At 40.2% G+C, this 20,545-nt stretch overlaps 1 protein-coding gene across 2 annotated transcripts in view; it reads right to left on the bottom strand.

Moving 5' to 3' along the window:
- The window catches only part of LOC101854863 (nuclear hormone receptor family member nhr-41), a 28,916-nt gene that overhangs the window by 6,031 nt on the left and 2,340 nt on the right, over positions 1–20,545 (bottom strand). Inside the window, exons 1-6 of one of the 2 annotated variants that reach the window (XM_005097739.3) lie at positions 16,691–16,756; positions 5,170–6,787; positions 3,182–3,323; positions 1,856–2,529; positions 757–1,092; positions 43–162 (exon numbers count right to left, since the gene is read on the bottom strand). In XM_005097739.3, coding sequence (XP_005097796.1) covers positions 43–162; positions 757–1,092; positions 1,856–2,529; positions 3,182–3,323; positions 5,170–6,174 — 2,277 coding nt within the window. In that variant the 5' untranslated portion in view covers positions 6,175–6,787; positions 16,691–16,756. Of the gene's footprint in view, positions 1–42; positions 163–756; positions 1,093–1,855; positions 2,530–3,181; positions 3,324–5,169; positions 6,788–16,690; positions 16,757–20,545 lie in introns of those variants that run through there. The other variant, XM_005097738.3, reaches the window with a different exon arrangement.

The following is a 20,545-nucleotide window of genomic DNA, read 5'->3' as shown; positions in this document are numbered from 1 at the left end:
AGAGAGGGGGGGGGGAGTTCTCAGAAAGATAATGACCCTGACCCTGATCAAGTTGATCCTGCCATCGACGTCCATGCCAGTCTTGTCATGTATGGACAGAAACTCTTCCTCCGTCAGGACGCGCCGGGAGCCAAGGATCTCCTCTTTTTGCTGAAAGGACTTCTGTTGGAATAGGAAAAACAATCATATCTTTAACAGTTAGCTCAAGTCTTGTAACTATATAAACACACACACACACACACACACACACACACACACACACACACACACACACACACACACACACACACACACACACAGCAAGCCTCACCCTCTTCACAACTCTTTCTTCGTCACTGCACCCCCCATAAGCTCTCTTTACCGTGTACCGGGAGTCTAAATCGAAACGAGGGCCCGTTTAAAGGGAAAGAAGTCGGTTGTCTTTGAACCAATTATTTTTAAACTACTTCGACGAATCAAAATTCAAGCGGGGTTGGGGGGGGCATTACATTTGTCAGTATGAAAAACAAACAAACAGCCTCTGAAAAACAAACAAACAGCCTCTGAAAAATAAACAAACAACCATGTCCGAAAAATATCAAGTTAAAAAAAAATTCAACCAAACAAAATTTCGCAATTTCTTAAAAATCGGCCATATTGTTCCATTTTTAAAAAAGACACTTATTGTGCAGTGAAGATAAAATTTAGGCGAACAAATCCAGGGAGGTGATAGCCATTTAAATGTCCAGGTGTTGACCATTTCTACTCTGTACTCACCAGGAAAGACATCTGTCTCTCTTTCATGTAATTCTTGGGGAAGTAGGCGCTTACAAGAAGAATTTTGTTGTGTGCCACCACCAGGTCATGAATAATGGCGTCCAGTTGAAGGTCGTTCGCGCCAGGGATGAGCAGACTAACCACACGGTTGACATAACTCTCTTTTCCCTGGTCTTCTTTGCTGTCCATGCCATCATTGGTGTCGTTCCGTCTCAGTTCATTCGTAAGCATAGACGTTTGTGTCGCATTCATTCGATCCACGAACAGTATGTGCTCGTGTTCCGGCGCCCCGTTTTCAAAACGTTCCAGATTTTCTAGCCATGTTGCGTTCATTCTCTGTGAAGTTTGTATAAACATAACGTTGATGTCGTTATGTACGTAGAAAGACAGACAAACAGACAGACAGACAGACAGACAGACAGACAGACAGACAGACAGACAGACAGACCAGACAGACAGACAGACAGACGGAAAGACAGACAAACAGACAGACTGATCGATCCATCCGATAGATAGATAGATAGATAGATAGATAGATAGATAGATAGATAGATAGATAGATAGATAGATAGATAGATAGATAGATAGATAGATAGATAGATAGAAGACGTAGCATGTTGTGAAAATGGGATTAGCCCCTTTGAACACTGTGATCCTTATTTCTTTTGGTGAGGTATCTCCCTTAAAGTTACATCCCGGGCAGGACTGAGCCATATATAGGAAGAGAGCCAAGACAACTTCTCAAAACAATACAGCATCATAAGAGATTCACCGGCATAGTAGTCTAGACGTCTCTGTCTCTCTCTCTCTCTGCCACTGTCTGTGTGTCTGTGTGTCTGTGTGTGTGTGTGTGTGTGTGTGTGTGTGTGTGTCTGTCTGTCTGTCTGTCTGTCTGTCTGTCTGTCTCTCTCTCTCTCTCTCTCTCTCTCTCTCTCTCTCTCTCTCTCTCTCTCTTACCCACTCACTCTCCCTCATCTCTTTCTCCACTCAACGGTTCCTGTAACTAAATTATTCTCTCTGCTCTTCAAAATAGCGCAACAGAAAGAACAGATTGTAAACTACAGAGCAATTTTGAATAATCATAACACCCGTACTTTACCTGAAATTCGAACATCATCTCTAGATGCTTTTCGAGAAACATGTGACCATTAAATATCTGCGTCGCTCTGACGTATTCCATCAAACGTTCCTCCACACGGTCAATATCATAACGACCACTTTTGTCTGTCATAGAATTCGACAACGGGGACAACGATGAGAACATGTCCGATGAAATTGTCTTTTGTGGAGATGATGCTGACGTCAGATGTGACCAGGTTGAGGAGGGCGACGAAGCATCAGCATCGGACCGGGAAGGTGAAGACCATACACTCATGGTTTGAGGGGAAGAATACGACACTGTTTTCATGAACTCGGCAATTGCCGTGAGTTTAGAAGGGGGCTTTGAAACGGCAGACACTGTTTGGTTAGACTGTCCAGCACTGCTGCTCAGTTCTTGGAAAGCCAGCATTGTATGTTTAGCACCGCTGTTCACGCCTCCTTTACTGGTAGCGAAATTGAAACCGCTGCCGACGGACGTGCCCGGGCAATCGATCAGGACGATGTCCTCGTCTTCAGTCAGAGCCTTATCTCCCTGCTGATTGTGCTGCTGATTCTCTGGCTGACTAAGATTCTTCTGCAGCGACTGCTTCTGTAGCTTTTGCTCATGTCGTAGCTTGGCTTCCTGAGTGATGCGGGTTTTGGTCTCCAAAGTGTATCTCCCGATTCTGATACCTGTAAGAAGTAGTTGTGAGTGCTTTTCTAGATGCTATGTAATTATTTCATTTCTTTCTACTTCTTTGTCAACTTACTTCTATTTTTAAAGACGCCATAAAGCTTGTCATACGGAATAAAACTTCTAAAACTTCTTGTAAAATTATTATTTTAATTACTTTGCACTGACCTGCTTAGAAAGATACAAAATTAGAAGTAAAATTTTATCATTTTCTTTTCCTTAACAACTGACCATGACGTGCTGATCTCTGCACATATTATTTCCAAGTACTTGCTGCTGACAAAGAAGAAGAAATAGAAGAAGAAGAAGAAGACGAAGAAGAAGAAGGAGAAGAAGAAGGAGGAGGAGGAGGAGGAGGAGGAGGAGGAGGAGGAGGAGGAGGAGGAGGAGGAGGAGGAGGAGGAGGAGGAAGAGGAGGAGGAGTAGGAGGAGGAGGAGGAGGAGGAGGAGGAGGAGGAGGAGGAGGAGGAGGAGGAGGAGAAGAAGGAGAAGAAGAAGATGATGATGATGATGATGATGATGATGATGATGATATGATGATGATGATGATGATGATGATGATGATGATGATGATCTTACAACTTGAAAAAATGATATAAATCCACAGAAATATAATAAATAAGCTAGCAATATCTGATCTGTCAAATCTACCTTTTCTGGACATGCCTACGGCAATGCATTTTTGATATCTGCAACTTGCGCAGAGCTTCCGATGTGGACCTGTGACGTCACAATCGTTCTCGAAGGGGCAATAGAACTTGGTGTTTAGCTTCAAAACTCGACGAAAGAAACCCTGTGAGAAAAGGAAAGATAAATATTTTGGGATTTGTGGTATAGCTAAAGATAGAATATGTGTTGCATTGGGGGTGAAATAAGGCGCTCGTCTTCAAAATAATGAAATCAAAGTAATCAGCATTTTCCCATCCGTTGGGCAATTTTTATTGAATGTTCAGTTGTTTTTGTTTTGCTCTACACCTTGTATGTCCATTTAATAGCTCACTTCTCCGTAGATTTCTGAAAAACATTGACCATAGTCAAACTTTGGCGGACATGTTTTTCGTTAATTTGTTTTTACCTCTATACACCCAGCGACCCCCCACCTCCTTGAATCTCAAATATATCGACTTCTATTTCAGATAAATAAGTATCTTATTTTTGTCATTAAAAGTAAGGCCAACGAACAGGCTTCAAGATCACTTTGGTAACTCCATAATATGCCCAAAATTTGAAAAGCGTCGCATTCCATCGCGTCATGACACATAGATTGCAATTTTATTTGAGATATATACAGTTTATTTGTGATACAAAATGTTTAAAAACGTCCTCAAAATGCCTCTGATTACATTTATGAAATCACACATTTAATACTTCTTTACGGAGTGGCGTATATTCCAAACAACAAACAGAAGCAATATGCTGTTCATAAATATAATAGATTTATTGTGAAACAAAATAGACCGTTTTGTCGTCGCCAATGCCAAATTTTCAAAAAAGACTTGCAGTTTTTCCTCATTTAGAGTAGTTGTTTAGCTTCAATTTTAATCTAGTTGGGTCGTATGAGAGGCAGAACCTCTATTTTAACGCTTATCTTAGGGGCTATAGAATCATATTTGTCTGGAGTCCGGATACCTGGAGGTGTCGTATCTGGTTCAGAGATTGGCGTGTAATGACCCGACATGGCTTACAGTCGCTTTCAGTCGTCATTCGTTTTGTCATATTTAGGTCATAGGATAGGGATTTATGGTAACTCCAAAATAGAATTTCAAGAAATAGCAAATAGGGAATCGGGAAGAGAAATAACAGGAACACACGAGAAATGTTGTGGGGAGGCGAGAAGGTTTACAAACCAGTTGCTGTGCATTATTGCTGGAAAGGAAACCCGACTGAACTTGTCCAACCCCCATGAAACCCCGCTCCTCTTTCCCCTCAATTGAAAAAAGAAGAAAAATAAATTCATACATGCATACACACACACACACACACACACACACACACACACACACACACACACACACACACACACACACATACATACATACATACACACATACATACATACATACATACATACATACATACATACATACATACATACATTCACGTACGTACATACATACATACATACATACATACATACATACATACATACATACATACATACATACATACATACATACATACATACATACATACATACAAACATACATACAAACGTGCACACACACAAACACGCACACACACAGACACACACACACACACATACATATACTACTAATTACTATATATATATATATATATATATATATATATATATATATATATATATATATATATATATATATAAATTATATTAGAATATAATAGAACAGTTTGAAAAGAACAGACCGACAGACGAATAAAATCTACCGAGACAGACATGCAAACACCCAGTGATCTGAGAAGATAAACAGAACAGGCAGCTAGACATCAGGAGAAACAAGCAGAAGGTTCTTAGCCCGACACAGGGGTCACGGTCCTTATCTTGCACCACCCCCCCGACACGTGTAAAAGATAAACAGAACAACAGTAAGCGAGAACTATAATACTGCAACAAACAAGCAGATAATGGGTTAGCCTAACACAGACATCACTGTCCTTACCTTGCACCCCTCACATGTGTAGACGCCATAATGGAAGCCAGAAGCCTTTTCGCCACAGACTTTACAAGGTGGTAGACACTCTTGAAGCGGCATGGTGTTGGGGTTTCCTGGATTCTTTGTCTTGAGGCTTGTAGCTTCTGAAGTACTGGGGGCTTCACTTTTGTTGGAAGCTAAAGCTGGCTTTGGTGTCATCGTAGATGGTTTGGATACTGTCGATGGGGATGGTGAGGGTGATGGTACTGATTGCGTTGAAGGTTGTCCACGTAGTTGTGGTAGCGGGTGTGTCGAGGGCGATAGAGATGCTGGCAACATCGGTGACAACGATTGTGAGGTACTTAAAGTAGTGTTGGTAGATAGGGCTGGAGAGTACGAGGGTGAAGAGGGGGAGCGAAAGGAGGCAGGGGAATGGACAGTGGAGGTAGAGAAGGAAGGGAAGCAAGGGGGAGATGCTGGAGTGAAATTGGGGGATGGAGTGGAGGGAGTGAAAGGGGAGGATAAGGTCAATGAAAACGAAGATGGAACTGTAGAGGAGGAGAAGAATAGGGGCGGCGAAGGAGAGAAAGAACAGGGGGGAGGGATACAAAAAGACAAAGATTCTTTGGGCATTGATGGTGACAAATCCTCGGTTGACACATTGGGAGAAACAAGCTCTGTTTGCGCTACTCTATGAGGATTTGGCATGACGTCAGCACAACGACACGCAGTGGGGAACTCGGGTGAAGTGGGAGGAGTCTCTAAGTCTAGCTGATCTGTCAGCCACCCATCATCATCATGGTAGGTTATCATGGGCGGAGACAAATCATATCCAGTAGCCATACCGCTTTGGCTGTTCGAAGCACTGCTAGCAGTGTCTGGCACGTAACTGTTCTTGGCGGGAAGAAACCAGGAAATTTCAGAACCGCCCGTTGATGAGAAAAATTCATCCTGTTCTGACTCGGCTGATTTGTAATCACTGCTACTAGAGGGAGATTCTACGGATTGTCCAAAAAGCTTTGCAGATTCCATGTTGAAATTTTTTCCTTTAATACTGCCGAGTGATCGAACTGATTTCTGTTTCAACAGTCTAAACAAATCCTTCGGGGTGAAACATCAAATCCGATATTAGTTCAAGGTCTCATACGTCGGCGCACTACACGTGCATAATTATATACATAGTATAGTATTATGAGTGTACACGTGAGCGGCGTGTTTGTGTGTGTGTGTGCGTGTGTGTGTGTGTGCGCGCGATTGTGTGTATCTTTTCACGTTCTTTGCTCACAAACGCGTAAACCATAATAGCCAAAACAAACGATTATGATACTTCAGTTTCAAAAGATGGAGATCACAACTACGCAACACATCCCACTTACAGCGCTGAATAGCAGAAACTAGGAAGATGAGAGACATGAACTAGACTATTTGTCCACTGCAATTTGTAACACTAACAGTTCACACAGCCACCCAGGGTATTCAGTAAGCCAAGGGTGGGGGATTCTTTGTTCTTCCAACAAGTGGCATGATTTCAATAAACTGTTCTGTTTAACGCGCAGCTTGGAGTATCGATGTATAGAAATCTATCAGGCCAATGTCCCTTGGCCGTTGTCCAGGCAAATCAAAGTCACAAACTGTCGCTTAGATCCTGTAAAGGAAAAGAAAGGTTACGAGTATTTGTATTACGTTGCATACAGGAAGATCGAAATGAAAGTAGAATGGGATGGGACAAATTTGTTTTAATGAATAAAGTAATAAAAACGACAAGTAAAAAAAAATTGAATGTGGATTGTGTATTAAAGTGAAGAGCATCCGCTTGTATTTCTGTTGCCTGTATGAGTGGGTTCGTGTTACTGGCATTTCATAATCAACAAAACATAGCTGGTCATTTTCGAGATAGAAAAGAGGAAGAGTTTATGCTCACAGACACATAGTTTGTTCACGCTTGTGCAAGTGAGTTGTGCATCATTGACATGGGTATCATTGTTCACGAGTCTAATGACCGCAATTCTGTTTAGATACTGAATCTTTGTTTGCTTATGATCTTATCGTAATCTTCTCTTATCAATCAAAACAGCCTCACAAAGGGAGAAAGGGAGGTGGAGTGGTTGGGCTCTCGCTTTCATTCATTCCAAGTACTATACGTTTTCTTTGATATTCTATTGTGAAGCTTTTACCTCAAGCAAATTTTTTTTAAAGTAGAAAAAATATCTCACCTCTACTATATATTTCAGCAGGAGACTGTTAGAGGGGGAACACACACAAGGAGGTGAACATTAAAATGCTAAAATATTTTGTGTCTTCAAGCAAAAAGAGATAAACAAACTGGAGAGAAATTGTTTGTTAATTTATTTTTTTTAAACCACTGTTGTATACCAAGCAAATTATAGGTTCAAATACAAAGAGAGGGAAAACCCTCCAAATTACAGCGCAAATTCAACTCGAAGTCTTTGTTCGAGCAAAACGCTCTCTCTCAGTCTCTGTCACAGGGATATACGTTCTACTGGGAAAGTTCCAGCTGCACACCCCCCCCCCCCAAGACACGTGATGAGTATCGATTACTAATACAAAACACAAACCCTGTACACGTAACTGTTGCTAAGACAGTCCGATGAGACAATGTATGCGCCTCTGGGTATTACTTTACACGCTGCTTACGTACAAAAGTAAAAGTTCATCATAATGTAGTGTTGTTTGGTTTGCTTTTTGTTTTTGTTTTGGGCGAGGCGGGGCATGTTGTTGTTGTTTTTTTTTGGTGGGTTTCTTTTTTTGACAGCTTATTCTTTAGTTTGTAAAAACTGTGTCTATTAATCCGTTCGTTTGTTTGTTTGATTCACCAAACGTTCATATGATGAACGCAATGGGGCTAACGCTACACAAAGTTCGACAATGTCTATGTTCACGCAGTCAAACCCCGTTATACTGCCTACCTTGGGACGAGTATGAAGCTGGCGATATAACGGGATGGCATAAATGGCCATCTTGAGTAGTATTAGACTGGTAGAGACTACAGACTAACTGTGTCTCATCTAGACCTATCTTGCGCGATTTCCATGCGCAGGGGAAGAACAAGTAGCAAGCAAGTACAACTCCAACTAAACTTAACGTACGTTCAGATTAAAAGAAACTAGCCTACATGTGATAAGGGCCCTGTACAAGTACGCCCCCCACCCCCCACCCCCTGTCAATTTTCGGATTGCCTTAGACTTGTTATGATTTAGAACAGAGATTGAGTTCTCACAAAATAAAAGCCTCATGGGCTACCGCCAGCCTTCTGTTCATCGGGCTGACATCTGGTGACTCAAGACATTTTGCAGGCCGGCGGCACTGGCGCAGTTGCCTTGAAGTTTCTCCGCAATTGCATTCCAACTTTCGTTATTCAATATCGGCAAAATCTATAAGTAATTGCATTTTAATATGAGTTGGGGGCGGGGGGCGGAGGGCGAATTCGACCCCCGTTCAAAAGTAAGTCACCCCCCTCCCACATTCATCCCCTTTCCCACCCGGTCGTTATCGATATGGCTAAATAAGGCATTAGCAGTGAAGTCAATCGATTGCTCCGTACTATCGCAGCTGCACCCACACAGAGAGCCGCGGGGGGAAAGTACGTGTGAGTATGAGGGGAGGAACGAGGGGTGTGGGGGGTCTTAATCGATGTCTGGGGCCGTGTGGGTGAACACATTAGGTGTCAAACGTTGTTAAGGCTTACGTCACACAAGGTATCATTGGTAGAACTATTGCTTGCGAGCCCCCCCCCCCCCTTTCCTTTCTACACACACAACATTTAAGTGCGGCTCTCTGTTTATTTTAATTAAGGTGGCCAGTTTCCTCAAAAGAGGAGAAAGACGCATAAACTACAACACAGGAGCTGTGTGACAGAAGATTTTGCGAAGAAGGAAATTGTAGCTATACCTTGTCAAGAGAATGAGTTTTAAACTATTCCACTAAAAATGAATGTTTTATCTAGTATCTCGTTTTCAGCCCTCACTGATTTTTATCCCATTTTGATCATTGATACCCAACATAAAATGCAGTATCCTGCTTGCAGTCCTAATCATACCCCCCCCCCTTTCCCCCGGTGAGCAGTCGTATAGCTATAACACTGTGCTTCCAAAAAAAATAAAATTACATAAACAATGCTCAGAGATGATTATGATTATTTACCAAATTCGATACCATACTAATGTCTTTCCTTAATAAACTATTCGATTACAAAAGGGGGACGAGGTCAGGATCAATCTTTCAGCACTTTGAGTTATGACGTCACGGTGGGTGAATTCTATTGAGTCCCAAATCGGGAGAAAACTTCCGTCAAGCACTAGAAATAGGTCAAGCTTGCAGTGACGTGTGTGGGAAAGAGATTTTCAAACAGCCACCGAGTGGGCGGAATGTGGCTTGTACAGAGTGCACATTTTGCGGTCAATTTGCAGGCGGTATATCGGGGCAAATATACAGTAGTTTAGACAGTTGGCGGATGACGGAATGTGGTTTGAAGGCGAAAATACTATGTTTAAGTAGTTACTTCATTTAGCACAGTGGCAAAACCTAGTGGGGCTAGCGGTATAACGAGATTTGACTATATTTTTTAATCTAACTGTGTCATTTAGATGATAGAACTTCATAACATTACCTTTTTTTTAAACGATTTTGAATTACAGAAAATATATTATATGCATCCCAGAATGGCTTTCAATGAACATTTGCAGATTTGGAGTCACCCACATACACACTCTCGCAGATCACTCTCTTTCATCCTTTTCTTTCTCTCTCTCTCTCTCTCTCTCTCTCTCTCTCTCTCTCTCTCTCTCTCTCTCTCTCTCTCTCTCTCTCTCTCTCTCTCTCTCTCTCTCTCTCTCTCTCTCTCTCTCTCTCTCTCCAATGTTTGTTCTAATCCTTCGAGGATGATCCTCCATAACACATACGCTTTCTAAACGGCTTACTTCGTGTTCAGTAGAGATGAAATATAGATATATATGTAAACGGAAGATACAAAATTAAGTCGGAGGACCACAAGTAAGTCCTGGCCTTAATCAATGCACAACTAAAGCATACGCCAAAACAGGAAAGGGTGAAGATGGGGGAAACTACATAATTATATGGGTGTGTGCACGTGCGTCAATATATTTTTATTATTATCATTATTATTATTATCATTATTATTATTATAAATACTCGTATTAGCATTATTATTATTATTATTATTATTATTATTATTATTATTATTATTATTATTATTATTATTATTATTATTATTATTATTATCATCATTATTATTATCATTACAAGACATCTTTCCTGCCTACAGCCGGGTGCCCATTCCCACTTTGATGAAGTAGGGAAAATTTATACAACGTACCTCTACCAAGGACACAATTTCGGCACCTAGGCAGGGTTCAAACCTAAGACCCTTCAGTCACAAAGCGCAAATTAAGGCACTTCTGTTTTTGCTAACTATTCCAAATCAGTCTTGAATTCTGTGCTCCAAATACATCCAGGATATAGAGAGATCTAGATCTAGAGTCTTGCTCTCTAAAAAAAACAATAACCTACGAACCAAATTTTGAAAACGTCAATACAAAGAAGTAAACATTTTGTGGGTTTAAACGAACTTAACGTGTTGGGGGCATGACTGCACCTCAAATGAATCTTTAAAAAGTCAATACAACGAAGTTTGGCCGGAAGTATCCATCGACATTGTGAAACACACATCCAAACAGAGTTGGATATCGAGATTCTAGATCTGGAAATAGTAGAAGCTGCTGTCTCACAAACACGACGAAGCACGAACCGAAAAGGAAGTAGTCCCCACAGTAAAATATGAAATGGCTAATGACAGAGTGAAAACATCTGAGAGCTTCGATTTACGGGAAAAACCACCAAACCTGAGAAATCCAAAGGTAGTTTTAAACTTTGAAAATATGCCCACGTAATCCTTTGTGACAATTTTTAACTGAATCCTATTTTTGTAGATTTTATGGGCACCTGTGGAAAGAATGTACACTGAACTCACAAACAAGCTTAGCTCCAAAATAATAGGATTATTATCATTATGAGTATTATTATTTATTGTTCTCAGGAGTGTGAGTGCGTACTACAAGTATCGTGTAGTATGTAATTTAGTGAATGTGGGTCGAAACGAACTTAGCGCAAATATATCTAGGCGTCGGTGGCCTAGTGGTAGGCTACCGGACTCGTAATTGTGAGGTTGCGAGATCGGGGGTTCGAGCCGCGGGCAAGACGTTGAGTCCTTGAGAAAGGCACTTTAGACGAATTTTCCTCACTTCATCCATGTGGAAAAGGGTACCCGGCCATAGACAGCGAAAGATCTTGTCAGTATGTTAGTATTTTAGCGCCTATAAATGGCTGCTTGCACTCTATGCTTCCCAGGAAGTTGAGTTTGTTTCAGAAAGCTCTCAGGTCTGCTGGGGTAATAGTATAGATTGTGAAGCGCATAGAGCTTGCTGTTGTGCGGGGATTTGCGCTATACAAATGCTATCTATTATTATGTTTGTATGTCTGTGTCAATGGGCACGTATGTGTATTATGGGTGTGTGTTTATGTGTGTGTATGCGTTTGCTTAGGTGTTTGCGTATTTATGTGCGTTTGTGTATGTGTGTGTGTGCGTGTGTGTGTGTGTGTGTGTGTGTGTGTGTGTGTGTGTGTGTGTGTGCGTGTGTGCGCTCGTATGTGTGTGTATGTGAGTGAGTGTGTGCCTGTATGTGTGTGTATGTGTTTATTTTGACCTCTGCGAATATTATGTGTGAGCTGTCAAAACTGAGGACTGTTGCTTCTCAGGATCAAGTAGTCATGTCTGAGTTATATAATTTTTCAATCAATATATCGCATATAGTTGTGGAGACCCGCAACCTTTGCAGAGAGAAAACGTGCCTTACAAAAGGGTCGTTATCTAGGCTAAGAACGTTTACGTCAGTGCAGCCTAGATTACCGTGCGTGCATTATAATATTCCATTCCGGTCGTGGAAAGTGCTTTATCATTCCATTATTCATTCCAATAGGTGTGTCTCTGTGCGGGTGGGCACGCGCGGTGTGTGTGTGTGTGTGTGTGTGTGTGTGTGTGTGTGTGTGTGTGTGTGTGTGTTTGTGTGTGTGTGTGTATGTGTGTGTGTGTGTGTGTGTGTGTGTGTGTGTGTGTGTGTGTAAATGGCATCAGTTGTTTGTGTGCTTGCATGTGTTTGTGTACCTATGTGTGTTTGTGTGTATGTGTATGTGAATGTGTGTTTTTGGTTTCTTATTAAGGGGGGGGGGGGGGGGGGGTGTATTTCGTTACCCGATAAATATTTGAAATATAGGCAAGTACAGGCATTATCCAACATAGTCCTCTGCAAAGACTTATCTCACATTTATAGCTTTTTCGTTGTTAGTTGTATTAAATTATACTTGTTGTCGTAGCTGTTGTTGTTGTTGTTGTTGTTGTTGTTGTTTATGAATAATCTAACAGTTTCTGTATTTTTATTGTCAGTTGTATTAAATAAATGAAAATTCTGCACGCAGAGGCAAAGGCTGACTTGCTTAAAGGGGTAATAAAAGTGGGACATAGAACCAGGTAGAAATGTGGTCTCACACGAAAAACTTTCCGCAATAGGAACATAATTAACAAAACGTATTCGATGCGGTATCACAGAGTATAATAGAGAAAATATCTCATTAAATACTTTAACTACCACTTTGGGCAAAAAGTAATTATAACTTTTACACGCACGGTGGGAATATTGGTCTCAAGATTTTTCCACCGTAAATTTAACTCCAAATGGGAATAAACAAACAGAAGGCAAAGAAGCAGAGAAGACAATACTACTCAGGTATTAGAAATTTAGTTTCAATTTTGCCTGTCTTTACTTAAGATCTAGCTATTTGTGGCCAGGAAACCAAGTGATGACATTAGTCACAGAGCGGTAAAAAGTTTACGGAAAAAAACCAGCACTCGCAGCAACCACAAGATTATTAGTAAATTTGGAGTAAGCCCCCCCTCACCTTTTCAAGTAGACTCTACCAATCCAGTTTTAGCTTACATAATCAGTGATTGTGACTCTTATGAAAGTGGCCTGAAAGGGGTGAACGGGGTATTTATTAAGCAGCAATTAAACAGTTTTGAGTGTAGTGAAAACGGCTCAAATTTAACTTATCTAAATGTGTAAGGCCTCTATTGTGTACTTGACGCAATTTTACCAATGGGATTTTTTGCGTTTCAGTTTCATAGGTCGGCAACAGGTTGTCATTATTGTATAGGAGCCGTTCTTTTTTACATCTTGTTGTATCAAAGTTTGACATTTAAAAAAATAATATTTATAGCCGAAATTTACTCAAATTTCGGTCATAAAATAGAATCTACAATGGATCTTTTAAAAAGCCTGCCTTACGCTGCCTTGTCCCTGAGCTATGTATTGATACCAATCTGTTGTTACTAAAGGACACAGGTCAACAGATCATGCTCTTACGTATGGGGAACAGTAGGGTTCAGTTGTCGGTCCAGTTTTGCTCGCCATTTGAATTCATACTCAACCACGTGTGGATGAAAGAGATACGTTTGGCTTACAATATCATTTTTACGCTGACGATGCCTTAATTTATGGTTAAACAGTTTTTACTTGGATGAGCATGTCCATTGTGCTGAATACTGTATTGTCTGAGTGAAAAACTGGGAGAACAAAAATTGATGATGAATGATAATAAAACAGATGTCATTCTGGCAGGCAGTGCAAAGTCCATTACTGAGAGCCAGTCACAGAAAATTGCAGTTTAAATCCTTTTTTTGGTCCTGTGTCCCTTTTTCGAGTGCTATGTTTGTGATCTTATTCGTATCTGACAAGCGTTGACTACGAATGGTTGATACAACATTAATAAGGATCAATAGCAGAATATGAATACGGTAGCAATGACTTCGTCTATTTGTAAAAGTTTGATTAATAAATATATTAGATCTTTTTTTCTCCAGCTTTTGTTGACTATTCTAGATCCACTTAGGCTGTACCCCTTCCCCATACTTCTCGCAAAGAGAAGACAGATTTTGGAACTATTTGTGTCACCGACGCTATCAATTAACAAAATATGCTAAAAATCACATGGGCTCCGTTTCTGATTGGTGCATGTTAAAATATGAAGTATTCTACTCTGGCTAACGAGCAGACAACAGTCGAAAGGCTCGTATGACGATTGAGCACACCATGTTTGTGCTGTTGCAAGTGCCAGAACAATGTATACATTAATGCAGTGGGGTTTTTTATTTTTTTTACAAAAGAGTAGTCAAGGATCCTCAGGCTGTTCAACAGGAGATCCAACATGTAAATGCCAACGGAAACCATGTGGTATCTCCCAGTAAATTAAATTAAGAGCCCAGTCACCCGAAGAAGTACTGACATTCATTTTTACACTTGACTTGGGTGGTATATAATGATCCTGATCGGCTTCGCCTCAATCAATCTGTTTTAATATTTTTTACTAGAAAAGACTTGAAAGTAATAGCATAATATATATTCTAGATTTTGAAGCTACCTCATCTGAATGTTAGACAAGACAGTTGATGAAAACAGTTGTTATTGTCATGAAAGAAGAGGGTTAATTATTATTGGCATAGATTGGAGCAATCCTCACAATATGCGCGAGTGAGTCATTTCCTATTCTTCCCCATTTGACTGCACGCGTCCGTCAGTGGCGCCACTCAATCAATTCAGCAAGGTGTAAAATAATCAAAGGAAATGAGACAAAACATGTAAGAACAAAAATAAGTGTGGTCAAAGATAAATTTATCCGAGGTAGCAAGATCACCCATCGCAATGATAGAAACGTTCCACCTCATCAGTTGATCTGTTCTCAGAATTGACGTCCCACAGATCTCTATAAAGAGTTGGAAAGAGCTAGAATTGAAATGAAGATGGAGATATTTAGAGCATGTTCTCAGATCGTCAAATGTGTCATGACGTGGTGGAATCAGGCTTTCGTCAATTTTTGGTCACGTAGAGTTATTAGTATCATCTTAAAAGCTTGTTCTTTTGTCTTGCTTTGAATGAAAAAAAAATATCCATTTATCTTGAACACAAGTCAAGATATTTGCGAATGAAGTAGGTGGGTGGTCACCCGGGTTCAGAGGTAAAATTAGTTTTAAAAATGGCAGTAAAAGATTAGTTATTTACTTTGCTTGAGAGTCCGTGGGTACTGAAATTTGTAAATACTTTTTTTTTCATTAATCAATCCTTCTCAGTAAAATCCACACAGAAATGTATTATTTAATGGTCATAAAGGGTGTTGAGCCAAAAAATGAAAATTCGAAAAAAATCTATAAACCTGAGGGAAAATGCCAGTTTTTTCTCTTTGATTATTTTGACAAGAGCTTGATTTCACCACGCTGCCTCACGAATACAATATTGCCTTATCAGATCATTGGAGACCAACTGGCAGAAGAAAAAGAGGTAGACCAATTAGAAGATACAGAGGCACAAATAAGGGGTGAGGCAATCACCAAGGGCCTGGATGTACCAAAATTGGAGAACTTGACCAGGGACAGACAGCGTGACTTCGACTGCTCTCCGCCTTATGTACCTGACGGTACAAGGAGAGAGTAAGTAAGTACTGTCATGACCTTTCAACACTGTTGAGTCATGTTAAAAGTGGGACCCTCGAACTTTAGCCTCCATTCCAAAAGGTCCACGAAATACGATGAAGAGGCTTACTTAAACACTCCCCGAAGAACTTCAGTTTAAGAACGTCCTACTGGGGATTCGAACCACGTTTATGCGCACCATAGCTTAACATTATTGCAGGCCATACGAGAGAATCTGATGACGGTGCGCCTTAGAAGATGTGAAAGTGGAGGGTTTTTAAAGTTGGCTTTTTCAGTTTTAGCAAGAGTTTTACGCACTTGCAACACAATTAGGCCAAATAAGTGCCGAAGATTAGACGTGTTACTAGATAGTGACACTTAAATAATGAAAGAGGAGAGACAAAACGATTGATATTCGATAGGAAAGAAGGAGCAAACCAAACCAGAGCAATTGGAGAGAGAGAGAGAGAGAGGGGGGAGCAGAGACTAAACTGTAATATTGCTTGACATGTCTTACAGAATGGGTGATTGTAGGGGTTTTACTACCCAACGACACACATTGGGTAGGCCTATTCTTATGCCTAACATCATAATATTACTGTGTTATTATATGCCGCTTAACATAACAACACAATTATTCTTGTTAATTAAGATATAACAAAGCAAATAGTTAAACTTACGCTAACCGAAAACATTATGTATACGTGTTTGCAACAATGTACTTGTATGTGCACAATTTCTAAGGGTACGGTTACATTGAATGCAAAGCCATGAACAGTGAAAATAGGACAGTCGAAAAAAATATTTTTACGCCTCGTCGAAACTCAATAAAAAATAAATTCTGCTAATCCGCTTATCGAGTCGGCATGTATGGATGGATTAACTCACTAAGTTCTCAATGATACGTCCATTTAATCTTATGTTTTATAATATTTTTTCCGCTGTCAGTTCTGCATAGGCCTAGTTCGAAACGTGTGTGTGCTTTCAAAAACTCACCGTGGGATGACACAGGTGAACTGGAGACAACAAGTAAGACGCCCTCTCCACGAAATGACGAGATACCGTATGACGACACGACAAATTCTGCCCGTCCTTTTGCTTGTTGTTCAGCGGGGACTGTGTCAATGGCCTCGTGTTTTTATCGTCTATGCTTTTTTTAACCTAATTTTTTTTTTTATAAATCCTATCGGGGGGGGGGGGGGCGCACGATACAAGTAGGCCAAAGTTTTCTTTACAACTTTAAATGATGAATGAGGCTCCTCGGTTAACCGACTGAGAGCTTTGTTGAAGTAATCGAGTAACTCTATGACCTGGTCTGATCGAGTTTGACGAAATTGAAGCCGTGAGAATAATATTTTAAGCTTTTTAAAGAGAAATTAATGAGCTTATTCATGTTCGTGTAAATACAAAAAGCTAATAAGTAAAAGGAAATAAGTCTGTGACATAGTGTTAAAATAAAGCAAAGTCAGGACATTTTCAATATAAAAAAATCACAATTCCGTCATAGAATATAGGACAAAGGTAACGACCTCAGATCCCTAATAGTCACACAAACGGTTCATGACCCACAAAGAAGGTCGGTTTCTGTCAGAATAGGAAACCTACGCTAAGGACAAGCACGTTCTTCTCTTTAACAAGATGACCAAAAAAAAAAGTGTGCCGTTAGAGTGACGTGAAAAGGAGGAAAAAAATAATCAAGCTCAATTTTCTTTTGTTACATGTATTTAGGTACATAGAAAAATGACGATGCTCAGCTCCCCCCCCCCCCCCCCCCCCCCAAAACACAAACACAAGCAACACAAGCAAGCAAACAAACAAACAATAAACAAACAAGCAAACTAACAAAAGGCAGCAATCGTTCAAAGTGACTTCAGGTTTTTTTTCTGTTATAGTGGAGGTATTACGGCGCTGGCAACTGCTTAAGGTCATATGAGCGCCAAGGGGTGTGTGTCAACAGAGAAGTCCTTACATGGAATCAGGCTTACTCTGCTCACCTCTCTCTAGCTTCAACAGCACAAAGTCTGCTTCGACTTCGACTGTCAAGGCACCCCGGAAATAGCGGGTGACAAGCAAACAAAAGAAGTAGTGGGAAAATAAGGAGAGTAAGGATTAGGAAAGAAAAAGCAGCAGCTCCATGTTGCCGTTCAGGCACAGTTGCGAGCATGACATTGATGAATCAGCCCATTTACAATTTACAATTCTACTGTGGTACTACTATGGTTAATGTCCTCCCTTTGGGAATGGCCTAAAGAGACTTCAGTCAGTAGCACCGCCCCGGGGGTGCGATTGACTTTATCGTAATTTAACATCAGGTTCGTCATATAATACAAAATAATACGACTCAGGGTTCATCACGATGTTAGAGCAGAGGCGAAGGCTGACAAGTTTGACAGAGTAGTTATCAACGTGAGACGAAGAACCAAATGCGAGAGGAGGCCACCCTCAGAAAGTTTTCCCACAATATTAACATAATTAACAAAACTTCTTATTAGAGTGGCATCATTAATTGGAAAAAAATAATAATAATCATTATTTCATGGTGCCAAAATAATCGAGAAAATATCTCATTTATTTAAATATTTATTTCCAATTTGGGCAAAACTTAGGCTATTTATCACTTTTAAACGTGCAGCGGGAATAATGGCTACGTGGTTTTTTTAAAAAGCAAATTTAACTAAAGATGCGAATATACAGAGGTCAAAGAAGCAGAGATAACAATGGTACACACGTATCTTCAATGTGATTTTAGATTTGGATGGGGTTTTTTTAGCTTTAAGCAGCAAGGAGCCGATGCCATAATCATGCCAGACCACCTAATTACAGGGCGCAAAAAAATCTAAGAAAAAATAAACACTCATAGTAGTCTTGAGATCAGTATGGTTTACTTTTTGAGGAAGGCTCTGCCACTTTGATTGTTAGCTTACATAATCGGTGCTTGTAATCGCTTAGGTGTTGTTCGAATAAATATAATCTTACGCCTTTTTGGGACTTTTTGACCCCCCCCCACTGACATACTTACATTTGCGCCTCTTCCCGCCCCAAATCTCGTAATGTTACTTTGTTTGCTAATAATAATAATAATATGGCATTTTATGTCGAGCAAATCCGTGTTACAATCATTGTTCTATGCGCTTAACATAATTAATATTTATTTTTAAAATGCATACACACATACATGGACATAATATATGCAATTCTATATTCACTAAAAAATTACAGAGTAAATCACTCAAACAAAATTGTATACACTCTTTCTTACTAATAAGGTAAACATTGAGACTCACGTCAATATCAAAGGCGACATTATTACAAATAAAACAAAAAATTTTTTTCCAGGAGTAAGATTGTATTTTAAAGTCCCTTTATGAGAGTGAACCAAAAGGGGTGAAAGGTATTCATGTGGTGATGAAACAGTTTTGAGTACACTGCTCACCATGAATTTCCTGAATGTTTATTTGATTATTTGATGTTATGTCTATCACAGTCTATGGGTTAATCTGACAGGGACGACGTTCCCAAATTAAGAAAGGGAAACAGTGGTTATTAATTTGATATGTAGATGCTTCCCCCTGCGTTAGAGTAACTGCAAACTCATATTTTCACCTCATCAAACATACCGTAGATCTGTGTATAGATTTTGCTTACTGTCTCGGTGAATGTATACATGTAGTTCTAGGCATATTTTGGAATTCCTGATCAGAATCCAGTTAAATAACAACTCAATTTTTTTCTCATATTTTTGTTTGTTTGTTCGTTTTTGTTACTTTTTTGGGAGGGGGGGGAGGGGGTGGAATTGTTTGGATTTGTTTAAGCACAAGGACATAATTTAGTTTAGAACTCAAACAGAGAACTGCTGAATAGGGAGCTCTATGACATTTGGTTCTCAACACGCTAGGCCAGCGAGGTTAAACTGGTGGTTAGGAGCATTGCTTGCGCTATCCGTGTCTCAAAACTATTCATAAAAGTGCTTTATGGCATATCTGTGCAACGATTACACCTTGGGAAAGTTTATGTTTGGAATGACTTCATTTAATTGAGCCCCCACCCCAACCACCGCCCTCACACTTATAAAGTTCAATGCCCTTAGGACCAAAAATGTCCGTAGTCATTCCCTACTGTTGAAGATTTCATGGCAGGAGTGTATGAGCCATATAAAGTTCTGAAAGCCTCCAGTAGCGTCTTGCTAGCAAGTTATAGCATGCCACATGAAATCTATTTATGACTTTTAAAAAACTTATCACGCTCGAGTAACCTCATAGGACGTAATGGGATTCGCCCCCACACATGACGTCATAACTCTAAGTAGGGAAAGTTTGATCCTGAACTCGCCCCACCCCATTTTTTTTGTTGTTGTAAAGGAACAGTTTAAGTAATGGGTGTAGCAGGGTATCAAAACTGGTAAAAGATCACTCTCACCTCTGAGTATTGTCATTGCGTGTAGGCCTATAAAAATGCATGGGGTTTTTTTTTTCTATATTCGAAGCACAATGTTATTGTTACTCCTGCTCGTCACAGAGAGGTAGGAATAGGACTTCAAAAAGGATGCAGTAGCAAACCAATGACTAAAATGAAATTTTTTAAACATCAGTAAGTGGTAAGGGTAAGACTTTTCTCTTGACAAAATGTACGGCCGTAGTTTCCCCCCTTGCAAATTCTTCTTTCACACGGCTTCAGCGTTGTAGGCCTAGTTTATAGTTTGTCTTTTCCCTGCTTTTACGGCGCTCGCAAAACTAGGCTAACGTAGTTAGACAACTATTTAGCATTCTCTCGCGGCTCCGACAAAGACTGAGCACCCCCCAAACACACACACACACACACACACACACACACACACACACACACACACACACA

The sequence above is a fragment of the Aplysia californica genome, unplaced genomic scaffold (genome assembly GCF_000002075.1).
Source record: "Aplysia californica isolate F4 #8 unplaced genomic scaffold, AplCal3.0 scaffold00163, whole genome shotgun sequence".
Lineage (NCBI taxonomy): Eukaryota > Metazoa > Mollusca > Gastropoda > Aplysiida > Aplysiidae > Aplysia > Aplysia californica.
This window is presented reverse-complemented; position numbering and strand designations above follow the sequence as displayed.